The sequence below is a fragment of the Haplochromis burtoni genome, unplaced genomic scaffold (genome assembly GCF_018398535.1).
Source record: "Haplochromis burtoni strain Fernald_Lab_line unplaced genomic scaffold, NCSU_Asbu1 Contig_14, whole genome shotgun sequence".
Classification (NCBI taxonomy): domain Eukaryota; kingdom Metazoa; phylum Chordata; class Actinopteri; order Cichliformes; family Cichlidae; genus Haplochromis; species Haplochromis burtoni.
In genome coordinates, this window is record NW_024582375.1 from 3,661,199 (window position 1) to 3,673,775 (window position 12,577).

Consider the following 12,577-nt stretch of genomic DNA (forward strand, 5'->3'; position numbering starts at 1 on the left):
CACACACACACACACACTGAGGGAGGACAGATGGAACAGTGTTGTGGCTAGCAAAGTGTGTTAAGTGAGTGTATCTCGGTAGAGTTATCAGAGCATTCTTGTGTTTCAGCAGAGAGCTCGGGAAACATTCTCAGGCCTCCTGTTTGCCAGAAGAAAAGCACCTGTGCATGACTTACACAGGTTTTAGGAGGAACTTTGATTAGTAGCATAAGAAGAGTGACAGCTTTCAACCTTTCCCTCTCTAAATGAGACAGTGCTCACTTCAATACATCAATAAGTGGTCTTATGTTCTGCTGATGGGGCTTGTTTAAATGAAAATAATACGGTGTCATCACTCTCATTGTCAGATGTATAACTAGTCACAACCTATTCAAATGATATGTGGAAAAGGTACGCACACCCACAGAAAGACCCAGTATGAACTGGGCCTGATGAAAGGGATACAAAGAGGTCTGCCAACAATTAGACTGGACCCATACGTATACACTGTATAACAATATGATTTGGTTCTGGTCCTGAACTGGAATTTGGACCTAATTTAGATTTGCGACAAAGAAGAGGTCAAAAAATAACTACACAAAGAGGGGGAAAAAGCCAGAGGGAACCTAATTTAAGACGGACTGAAACACAGCTGGTGTACTGACTCACAGTACTTGTTAACTTGCTGATAGCCTAAAATTCCCCAAAGGCTTTCCTCTCCAGAAAGCCCAAAGGTCAAAAGGCCAAGCCATCAGCAGTAATGGTTGCTTAACACTTGACATCACGAAAAGAAGGAAAAAAAACAGGGGGTTGGAGCTCTTCAGTGTAAGTGTGCACATCTGTTTAATTGTGCATGAACGTGTGCGTACTTATATTTATGTGTTTGGGCGCACAAGGCCACAACTAATTAAGAAGACTTGCCCCCCCCGCTTAAGGGACCATCAAGAGGTCACTGTAGTCAAGGATACAGCAAGACCCGTCAGCTGTCAATGACAAGCATGAAAGCAGAGACAGCGAATGAGGGCTATACAGCCTGTAACCTGCTGAGCCGCTGGGGTCTCAGATGCTCCGCAGGTTGACTACAACAGCAATAAAGCACTTAGAAAAGGACAGTCAGCCTTTTGTCTGAGACAAAGACAAAGGCACAAGTCCTCCAGCAATGAAAGGACTTCTTGTGAAAGCCTTGCACTGCCCTGTGAACCATGACATGGAGGTCTAGCTCGATTCCAGCTGCATTATCATACCAATGTTTCTGTCAGAATACAGAGAGGAGATTGCAAGACCAATATGGCTAACTGACAAAAAGACACACATTTTCTCACATGTAATTTCATCTTAAATACATTTACCAGTCACAATGATCTATAGTGCAAAAAGCTAGACTGATGGACTGGGAATTCAGATTCCCCTGTTGTACCCTGGATCATAGCAGCTCATCTGCATTCTACCAACATGTGCATGTGTTAGGAGACATGACAGAGTAACAAAAAAAAGCTGGGAGAGCTCAACAGATCAAGCTGTGTTATGCTGTTTGCCCATTTTGGGGGGTTTAAAGTGCTCTGGTTGATCAAGCAGAGAAAGCATGAGAGTGAGAAAAGAATAAGAAAGGCAAAGAGAGAGAGACAGCGGAGAGGTTTTGCAGCTACTGACAGGTAACAGGAGAGCTAGAGAAATACATTTATTCTTCTTGATTAATAGCTAAGTGTGAACCTCTGTATCTGCTCATCTGTGCTGTAGAAGGTATCCTCTGACTTTGGGTGTGAATGTCCAAATGTTTGCATTTGTCTAATCTTTAACTTTAAAGAACAAAGTGTGCTTCTGTCTTGGAGAAAAAGAAGCTCAGTGCAAATTCTTTCTACATGACTTAGCAGGGTTTGGATCTAAGCCTTCAGATCCAACCCCCCACCACAGAAACGTATCCAAACTTCTCTTTCATTCAAAAATCGATGTGTGAAAAACATGCGCAAAGCACGAAAAACTACAAAAAAAACCCTTCATCCACCCCCCACTCCCTCCTGCAGTGAACATGCACATTCATCCCATGCACTTTAAAGAGTGCTAGCATGGACAAACTCCAAACAGTGAGAAAAGGAAATCAGCAGCCTTCATATATCTGCACTACATGCATGTGTGCGCGCCGGCTTTTTCACCAAAACCCACATAACTGCAACAACAGAGCCACTGAGCTATGAGGGTGCCCTGTGAACGGCACCTTTTTATTACCTCTACCCACCACTTGCAGACAATACATTTATCAGCAATTACGTAAAGCAGCACAACCGGATGCTGCACAGAGCCTGCAGCAAACACTCCACTGATCATACAGTCAACACTGCAGCTGTCTCTATTCATGAGAAAATTCTACACTGACTCCAAAGTGTGGTGATGAATCACATATTGGGGGAAATTTCCATCTTTAACGCATTTTATGAAACTGACAGGAAAAGTGGGATTTTCTCAGAAAAACATGGTTGACTGCTTACCTGAAACAGAAATAGTCATGGGTGCTTCCAGAGCCCTGTCATTGTCCAAATCCCTGCTCAACCTCAGATCCCCAGTTTCTTCATTCAACAGCAGCAGACTTAGCTCATTTCCAGACTCAAACTTGTAGCGCAGTTTATCCGACACATCCGGGTCATGAGCCGGAACCTTTCCTATTATTCCAGATGGAAAACTGTTGGACTTGTTGGTGACATAGTTATTAAAGAGAATCTCAAAGTTGTGCAGCACTGGTTCGTTGTCATTCATGTCTACTAGGCGGATGTGCACAGTAGCACGGCTCACTAGCGGTGCTGATGTGGCCTGAACGACTATGACATACTCAGTTTTGGTCTCATAATCCAAGTCTGTGAGTGCAGTGAGGTCTCCATTGAAAATATCCAGCTGGAACACTTCTGGAATATTTCCTTCTACGATCTGATACATGATCTGAGCATTAGTGCCATCATCGGGGTCTGTGGCAGTGATCTGGGCCACGACTGATCCCACTGGGCTGTTCTCTTGCACGTCAATAAAAAGCTCATCCTTCTCAAACACTGGAGCATTGTCATTTATGTCTTGGACTACAATATGAATAGAAACAGCAGCTTTCAGAGGCGGAACACCTTTATCCACGGCAAAAGCCTTCAGGTTATAAACATGAACGTTTTCCCGGTCCAGCTTGCGAGCGGTTCTGACGATGCCAGAGTGAGGCTCTACGTGAAAATCCCCGTCACCGTCATCCCCACCTTGAAATGTATAGGTCACCCTGCCGTTTGATCCACTATCTCTGTCTGAAGCAGAGATCTGGAGCACACTAGTGTAGACAGGTGCATCCTCAAGAACACTCCCCTGGTAGATGTCTCTGAGAAAATGAGGAGCATTATCATTGGCATCACTGATGATGATCTCTACATAAGTGATGTCAGATTTCTGGGGGATGCCATTGTCTTTGGCAGTGATGGCTAAAGTGTAGGAGGCCTGATCCTCATAGTCAAGCTCCATTTTGGTTACGATGGCACCTGTATCTGGGTCAATTTCGAACTGAGGAACATTGTCTTCCATTACGTACGTGATACGAGCATTTTCCCCCGTGTCTTCATCTGTCGCACTGATCACTATCACAGTGCTGCCCACTGGTTTGTCTTCACTGATAGACACGTGGTAGCTGGCGCTTTGGAAGACAGGCCGGTGTGTGTTGGCATCGGTGACATTGATGAACACCTGGGCGGTATCGTAAAGTGTTCCATCACTGGCGGTGACTGTCAGGACATACTGGCGTTCCAGCTTGTAGTCCAGGGGAAGGGCTAAGGTGATGAGGCCACCGCCACTCTGGCTAGTGATGGCAAAGCGGTTCCTGGTGTTGCCGCTGGAGATCTGATACGTCACCATGCTGTTAACATCCCTGTCCACAGCGGTCACTGTCAGCACACTGCTGCCGACCACAGCATCTTCGTTGATCTTCAGTGAGTAGGTCTTCTCTGAGAATGTGGGTGTGTTGTCGTTCACATCCAGCACTGTGACGCTGACACTGGCAGAGGAGGACCTCACAGGTGTCCCGTGATCTCTCGCCTCCACGCCAAAGGTGTAAAATTCAATTTCCTCCCTGTCGAGCGGCTCACTTACTGTAATCCAGCCTGTGCTGTTGTTGATGGTGAACGGAAAACCTGGCGTGGTGTCGGTAATGCGGTATTCCAGGAGAGAATTTTTCCCTGAATCGGCATCAATGGCTTGAATGTGGATGACAGAGTAACCAACGGCCACATTTTCCAGCACTGTAGCCTGGAAAGGTGTGCTGACAAACATGGGTGTGTTGTCATTGACGTCCACCACTTGCACCACCACCATCCCTGTGCTGTTTATCAGCGGAGGCCTGCCTCCATCCTGAGCCTTAATCCTTAAATTATACTCCCGAATCATTTCATAGTCAAGAGGATTGATGACATCAATGACACCAGTGGGGGAGTGAATGTAGAACTGCCCTTTAACGTTGCCACTTATGATGCTGTAGTGAACTTTGGCATTGTTTCCCTCATCTCTGTCCGTCGCCTCCACCTGGATCACTTTGGTGTTGACTGGCACGTTCTCTGGGACCTGCACCACGTACCTCTTTTCAGTGAACTGTGGGTAGTTGTCATTTTCGTCTTCCACAGTGATGTAAACTGTGGCGGTGGCACTGCGGGGACTTGGCTCCTTCCCCTGATCGTTGGCTTCGACGATCAGTTGGTACTGGGCCCGGGTCTCCCTGTCAGGCCGCTCTCTGATCCTCACCAGGCCGCTCCGGGGGTCAATTTCAAACACAGAGTTGACTTCGTCTGCATTCACAATTTTATAGATCATGTCGGCGTTGGAGGGAGCATCACCGTCAGTGGCCCGGACTGTCTTAACTTCAAAGCCCACTTCTACGTTTTCTCGGATGCTGACTCGATATTCATTTTGCTCAAACACAGGGGTGTGGTCGTTGGTGTCACTTACAGTGACAGTGAGGTAAGAAGTGGCAGATCTTTTGGGGGTGCCATTGTCCGTCACAGTAACTTTGAACACATGGGTGTCTTTGACTTCTCTGTCCAGAGCCTGGATAGTTGTTATGCTTCCAGTCTGTGAGTCTATGTAGAAAAAGTCATCAGACCTTTTATCAAACAAGGCTTCCATGCTGTACTCCAGCCTCCCCGCTTCTCCATCATCTGGGTCATTTGCTTTTAGGGTGATAACTCGCGTCCCAGCGGGCTCATTCTCACGCACAGACACCTGATAGTTGGGAAGTTGAAACTGGGGAGATGAATTAACCTGCCGCTTTCCCCTTCTGATCAGCACAACAGACTGTCTGTGGATGATTTCTGACGGGCTTTGGTGTTGTTTGCGCGCTTTAACGAGCGTCAAATGAAGCTGCACAGAGAGCCCGCTGCCCGGAGAGCTGTGCAGCGCGCAGTGAAGCTTCTCCTCCGACTGTCCACTGTGTTTAAGACACAAGTCACTAGCCAGGAATAAATCTCCGTGCCTGAACACCCCGACAACGTTTCTTCCTGCACACTCAGTATCCAAAAAGGCAGTGTTTTGCGTGAAAGAGGGTAAAAGTTTTGTTACATTCAAAATTAGAATACCTGCAGGTAAGCAGGAAGTTGCCTCCAGTTTTGAAAGGTGTTTTATTTGAATGTCTGGCTCACCTGACGCTTTCTTTCTCTTGTATTTAATAAAACAGTCCTGGCCGTGAACGAACACATTAAAATGCGTCAGGATAACGTCTCCGGACGCGGAGGAGACAGTTCTGAAATAAACAGGCGCAGGATTCCTGGGTGTGCGCGCACACTGAACTTTGTGGGACAGGCGGATAACACCGTCGAGCCTCCCAACTTGGAAACAACTCTGAATGAAGTTGGGAGATAAAGTCCTGTCAAGTTTATAAGTCCACCCAGGGCCGAGCGACAGGTTGGCCAAAAGGCTCCCGGGCTGTGAAGTCTCCGAAAGGTGCATCTCCAAACATCCCGCGAGCGGCGGCACGGTGAACAGAACCCAAACCCAAACCCAGCAACACATCGGCGGCTCCATGCTTGTAAACCTGCCGAATCCCGTTCAACTTCACCGAAACTCCTCCGCAAAAAAAGTAAAGAAAAGCATTAAGTCTCCCTCTCCCAGCACCGCGTCTTACTTTTCTCCCGCATGGTGAAGTTTTTCTCAACGTGGAAAAAGACGCTGGGTATCCATAGTATCAGTGTGTCCAGGCGCGTCACGGCTGCGTAAACACACACTGAGTTTAAAATGAGTACAAAATGGCTCCGCGGCTCTCCTCCTCCTCCACCTCCTCCTCCTCTCTCCTCCTCAGAGACTTATTACCATAAACCTGCTGTGTTCCCCCTCTGGGACGCTTTCGGGTGGGGTGGTGGCGAGGAGGCTTTCTTTTTTTTTTTTCTCATGGAGATTTAGGAAGTGCCGCTGCCCGGGTGACCAATACGCACAGGCGCATTGTTATTACAATAGGACGAGAGGTGGGTAAAATTCCTGCTGCGCGTTTAAGTGTCGCTCCCTCTTCAACTTCTGTGTGCTGAAGCGTTCTGAGCTGTGATGGTACAATTAAAACAGACCTGAGGCTCAGTGAAGGAAGACTGAAAATGTCATCATCACAGCTTTAACCAGCTCCTACTCATCTATGGAGGGGAGAAAGTTGAACAGTTATTTATATGTCACATCAATGTAGTAAATATTAGACACAGGGAACTGTGGACTGCACCACAAAACTACAGGAATGTCGCAGAGGATCTCACTTCCTTCACCCGTGCAGTTTACTTGTGTGCGTCATGGTCAGAGATGAGTGTTTTTTCTTCATTTGTAATACATCAACAACAATATAATAATAATAATAATAATAAGTCAAATCAGCGTTTCAGGCATCTAATTTTGTATGATTTTAGAACTTTACGTTCATTCAAACACATTTCCTCACGTTTCATTTTGCCTCAACAAAACGATTTTTTTTAATTTAAAGTTTAAGCTGACAAAAAAAATGACTTTTCTATTCTGGAAAAAACTCCCACAACAACGATTATATGCTGCACTTTAACGTGTATCACGAGGCAATGCCGTTACTCTCGGGATTCGTTATGTTTGTGCTAGACAACGTTAACTCCAGAATAACAGTTGACGTTAGTCTTGTACAACAGCGCCCCTACGAGGACAAGGAGCTTTACAACAGTTGGCCCTCAGCTGTCGTATCCACTGATGAACTCCCTTACGCACACCTTACTGGTGCCGGGTTGGACCCGTTTTTACCTGCACAACTCCCTTAATTTTCCGTTGCACAGATTCAGCAAAGTCCTGGAAACATTCCTGAGATATTGGAGTCTGTATCAACTTGACAGCATTACAACTTCGATCCCTGGCTGCTCCAGTCTGCATGCCAATCAGTTGCTTTCCAATGAAGTGTGAATGTTAGACAGCATGTCGCAAAGAGTGCTTGTGTGTAAAATTCTCCAGTAGAGTAGAAGTGCTCTAAAAACCAGCACATGTACTCTATGGCACCAACAACCGTGTCATTTTAAGAGTCACTTAAATCACCTTTTTGTTCAAATGCTCAGTTTGAACATCGGCAGGTCATCTCGACCACGTCTACATGTCTGATTGGCTGATTAGACATTTGTGTTACAAGCAAAAGAAAAAGAAAAAAAAGGTGTGCCTAACAAAATGACCATTATGTACATAAACTCAATTTTGCCCAAGAAAAAAAATCACTACTCTGGACAGAACATGATATGGCACATTTAAACACAGGCGTGTGCAGGGAAAGCAAATGTCACTCTTCGCATTTATTTATTTGTTTAAGTCCATTTTTCAAATGTACACTTTGTACAGAGTTGGTTCTCCTGCGCCCGAAGAAAGCACTGCTGTTTTTTAAAAAACATTAACCTGGCATTTTAAATACAATACAACATTAGAAATCATCTTTCTTGTAATTTACAACTACTGAAATAAATGGCACAACCGATGGATAAAAACATCCAATACTCTCACATTTCCTTTCTCTCCTATCAGGCATTTTTTTAGGTCATAATTTAACCACCGTCAAATCCACAACAGAATAAACTTGGATCATAGAAGTTGTGAAACATACAAAAATAATTTTTTTGTAGCCTTCAAAGTTTTTAGCTGGTCTGAAAAAAACAAACCAACCTGAGAAGCCTTAAAACTTTTAAGACAAACTACATAATCTCATATTACACCAATAAAGTAGAACAAGCCAAGAGTCAACCAGATCTGCCCACAAGGTAGTGTCCTCTGAGGAAACGTGAGCATTCTGACAGTCCAGCAGAACTTCACAAATCTTCACCCAGGTCTCCCAGTAAAGAGAAAGCAGAGCTCAAGGCCTCAGACCACAAAAAAAGAAGCACCGTCTACAGTTCAGAAAATGCTCTGCTTAACAACGTGAGCTCATTTTTTGTTTCTGCTTTTATGAAAACACACAGTGCACTGTAGAGATGCACAAACCTACTCGTTTACACAATTTCAATTAAATAATCGCATTTCACGAGTGCATCTTTGTCCTCGTAGTGAAGCCAACAACAAGCAGTACCTGGAAGTTATCTCTGTGGTGTTGGTACAGATCTTGGACGGAAAGATTAGGTTATATTAGGTTAAAAACAGTAGAGATCTACTTATGTAAAAAAAAAAAAAAAACCATAACCAAAACGCTGCTGTTTCCTGGAGCCTTTAAAAAGCCAATCAACCCTCTGCTGCCTCCCTGAGCATCTGCCCTGTGTCACTAAAGCCGGTCCAACCATCTCTTGGACTGGCTTATGTTCCTCACAGGGTGCTCGCAGCTCATGTGCTGCACACAGTGCATTTCCCCCACAGCCGGACTGTGAGCTCCTCTCAGCTGTCTGGTTCAGGGGTCGACTGCTCTTTGCGCTGAAAGGCTGCTACCATCCGCTCGCGGCCCTTCTGCAGCGTGAATTCGCTTGGCCCAAGCTGGGTGATCTTCCCACTGCCCAAACACTCGTCCCCTTTGTAGAGCACGGCAAACTGTGGAAGGAAAACAAGAACACTCCGATAACACAAAGAAGCCACACATGTAGTGTGATGTTAAAGAACAGTCCTGAACACGTTAGCCGCTACCTGTCCAGGTGTCAGAGCTCTGACTGGCTGGGAGAGCAAAATCCACACAGAGCCGTCCATGTTCAGAGTTACTGTGCAGGCAACTGGAACGCACAGTTGAAGCTGTGTTTAATGTTTGAGCCGATTTTCAGTCGGCATTAATAATCTTCTCGCAGACACTGATAACACAGAACTCACCGAGCGGCATCTGGTGGATGAAGCGGAAGTGACAATCCATCATTTGGGTCCTGGCTAGTTCGGGGGGCGGGTCTTCTGTTACCCAGTGGAAACGCTCCGTTCGCACGGTGTCGCGGAAAAGAGCTGGGTGATTGGTTGTCGGAGCCTGAGCCACAAGAGGTGTAACAAATCAAGTACCCGATTAAAAATGGTCACGAATTGCAACACGTTGCTCAAGAAACACCAAAGATGAATACGCTGCCTCCTACAGGGAGTTACAGGTATTACCATCCTCCGTTTCATTTTACAAACTTGGTTTTTGAATCTACAACTCGACACATTCATGAACATTAAAACTGGAGAAAAAAAAAAATCGCTCCTAATTGTAAGGGAACATCAGGAGAATGTTAAGATGGATGCGTTGACATTTGATAACTTAAACACAGATGTTCTCACCACAAACACATCTCCAGTAACGATGTCTTTGTCCACCACGAACCAGGCGTCTCTCTGCCCGCCTATCCTTGCCCTTTGGCCCAGTGTCAGTGTGAACCAACCTGTATGGACAGAAACACATAAGAATATGAGAAAAGAAGGGACAAACAGGTGCCTGATAGTTTTATACATGCGCATATGGACCAAAACAACCTCTGTAACCTTTAACATGTGACTGCATGGGAAATAATTTGACTTTGAAGTCAGCCTCATGTGGCCATTTGAGGAACTGCATGTTTCAGCTTTGTTTTTAGCTCCAGAGAATGCTGCCTGACTATAATACATTTTAGTCAGGTGTACAGTAGTGGCACACTTTTATTTTTTTTTAAAGATGTTCACAAACACACCTTTGTGGGTTCCCATTACAGTTCCATCCTCAATGGAGACAAAGTTCCCAGGTTTGGGGTCCAGATACTGAAAATAGAAACAAAGCAGCTGAAGATCAAAATGATCTGAGGTCATCTTAAAAGGAGATGGAAGGTTTTGTCATAAATCCTATGAAAATGAGATACTTTTGCCATGTGAAATAAATACTTACCTCCAAGATGAAGTTTTCAAAGTTTCTCTCTCCAATAAAGCAGATACCCATGCTCTGAAACGACACACCAGTCAATTTAAATCCTGTGTTCCTCTCCTCTCTCCTTATTAAAGTCTGTAATATATATGAGCACCTCTTTCTTCTTCAGCACGTGGTGAAACCCGGCCTCAGCAGCCATCTTTTTCACAAATTCTTTGGTGAGTCCAGCGAGCGGGAACATGGTTTGTCGTAAGGCTTGTTGTGGGATCTGACTGAGAAAGAAAGTCTGGTCCTTGAGGAGATCCGCCCCTTTGTACAGCTTCACAGCTGGTGACGGGAACGCAAGAAAAAAAGACAAACTTCAGTCGCAGAAACGAAAATAGTGGAAATTAGTGTAAAAATCAGAGATATAAGAGGTATAAAGGGAAAGTCACACTTACGATTTCGGATCTCAAATCGATCTCTGAACAGCGTGGTGGGCGGAGCTGTGTGAGCCTGTTCGAAAACTTCGTCATCTTCCTGTGATGTCCTGGCATAGTGGCCTGTTGCCATGGCATCAGCACCTACAGGAAACAATGTGTCTCTTGGAGTGTGTCTGAGACTCAAGTGATCATATTTTATATTTCAACCAATAAGCATGAGAATGAAAATAAAACAGCGTACCCAGGGTGTCGATGGCATATTTGTGGAAGTGGTTAAATTTGATGTGCTTGTTGCATAGTATGTCTGGGTTTGGTGTTCTTCCCCTCTCATATTCCTTCAACAGATTACTGCAAACCAGACAGAGAGAAACTGCATTCAGTGCTCAACACTGGATAAAAAAACAGGTATAAAATTTGAGAGATTCCACATTCTGATCCTAGTTTTTGTTCTAAATCTCATTGAAGTCAATATCAATTTTAAATGTAAATCAGAACATTTTTCCTTATCAGGAATCCTGGAAGCTCGCCTCATATTGCACTTTTTAAGCTCTTCCAGCATGCACACAGTTGTTGCACATCTGCAAGCCACTTTGCAACCAGCCTCCAACTGAGCTCCTACTTTTTAATGCTGCATATGAACATTGTAGATAGCATGTTGGTTTGATAGTTAGTGCTGTTGACTCACAGCAGGAAGGTAATGGGTTCAAATCCACTGACCAGCTGTGGAGGAAGCCAGGGAATCTGGAGTGAACCCACATAGGATCTATGTTGCGTCTGCATGTTCTCCTCGTGCCTGCATGGGATCTCTTTGGGTACTCCGACTTCCTCCCACATTTCACAGGCACACTTTAGGTTAACTGGTGATTCTTAATTGGTCGTAGGTGTGAATGGTTGTCTGTCTGCCTGGATGACCTGCCCAGGGTGTAACCTTCCTCTTGCCTTATGACAATTGGGACAGGTGGAACAAAACAGGGAATAGATGTAGCCCTCTCTTCTGTGCTTACTGCCACCTACAGCTTTCCATGTATGTACACAGAAGGGCAGGAAGCCCACACAACAGAAGCATCCAAATATGACTTACTGCACACAGAAATACCTTTGTGTATTGTGGTCCAAATGACCTGCAACTGTCTTTTTAGCAGCTCTTTAAACTAGTATGTTTAGAAACGATATGCTGAAAATCCCTTTGGAGCATTTTCACAAAAACGGCATTTCTCAAATTTCATTGGAGATGGCGGCATCTGTAATGGACAAAGTATGTTGAACACAGCGCCGACAGGACGATATACAGAGGAGGTGGAAAGGGGATGGAGGCAGATGATAAGCTGCTGTGAGCCCTAAAGGCAGCAGACAGAAGAAGACAGAAATACCTGAAAACTTCATGCCAGTACTCTTTGACATAGGAGACTTGATGAAAGGGGACATCCAGGCTCTGGCACACTCTGTATGCGTCCTCACAGTCCTTCTCTGTGGTGCAGACCCCCTTCTCATCCAGAGAATCCCAGTTCCTCATAAAAACTCCAGTCACGTTGTAGCCTTCAAACAACACGCAATCACAATGAGACTCACTTACAGCTTTACTTTGGTTTTTCTGACTTTATTTGATTGATTTCTTTGATTCGTATACAGCGGCTTCACCCGTCTGGCTAACCTTTCCCCATCACAAAGCCAGTACAGGTGTGCTTCAGTGTTTCCACTGCCAGCTTTTCTCACCTCGTCTCTTCAGCAGTAACGCTGCGACGGAGCTGTCAACGCCGCCGGACATGGCGCACACCACGTGCTTTATCAAAGCCATGTTTTCATATTACTGCAGTCTGTCTTTGAACACTTTCTCGCTCACGAAGCTAGAATATTTCACCCAGCTGCTCCACAGAAGCCGCCATGTTTGCGGTCCACTCAGCAATAACGTTCGACTTGAAACGCATTT

The 12,577-nt window shown here is 45.1% G+C and overlaps 2 protein-coding genes across 10 annotated transcripts in view; both read right to left on the bottom strand.

Annotated features, from left to right (window-relative positions):
• Positions 1-6,584, bottom strand: part of celsr1a (cadherin EGF LAG seven-pass G-type receptor 1a) — a 93,937-nt gene extending 87,353 nt beyond the window's left edge. For 4 of the 9 annotated variants that reach the window (XM_042217892.1, XM_014329770.2, XM_042217880.1 and 1 more), the window contains exon 1: positions 2,463-6,581. In XM_042217892.1, the coding sequence (XP_042073826.1) occupies positions 2,463-6,003 (3,541 nt within the window). In that variant the 5' untranslated portion in view covers positions 6,004-6,581. Of the gene's footprint in view, positions 1-2,462 lie in introns of all 9 variants that reach the window. The other 5 variants (XM_042217884.1, XM_042217872.1, XM_005915707.3 and 2 more) reach the window with 3 other exon arrangements.
• Positions 6,585-7,741: 1,157 nt separating this feature from the next.
• On the bottom strand, positions 7,742-12,557 carry trmu (tRNA 5-methylaminomethyl-2-thiouridylate methyltransferase). The gene is made up of 11 exons (XM_005915712.3): positions 12,364-12,557; positions 12,021-12,186; positions 10,892-10,998; positions 10,669-10,791; positions 10,383-10,555; positions 10,250-10,303; positions 10,059-10,125; positions 9,673-9,773; positions 9,238-9,382; positions 9,061-9,143; positions 7,742-8,967 (listed from the first exon to the last, which is right to left on the bottom strand). Exons 1-11 carry the CDS (start codon positions 12,443-12,445, stop codon positions 8,818-8,820), a joined length of 1,251 nt encoding a protein of 416 aa, XP_005915774.1. The 5' UTR covers positions 12,446-12,557; the 3' UTR covers positions 7,742-8,817.
• Between the last annotated feature and the right edge of the window lie 20 nt (positions 12,558-12,577).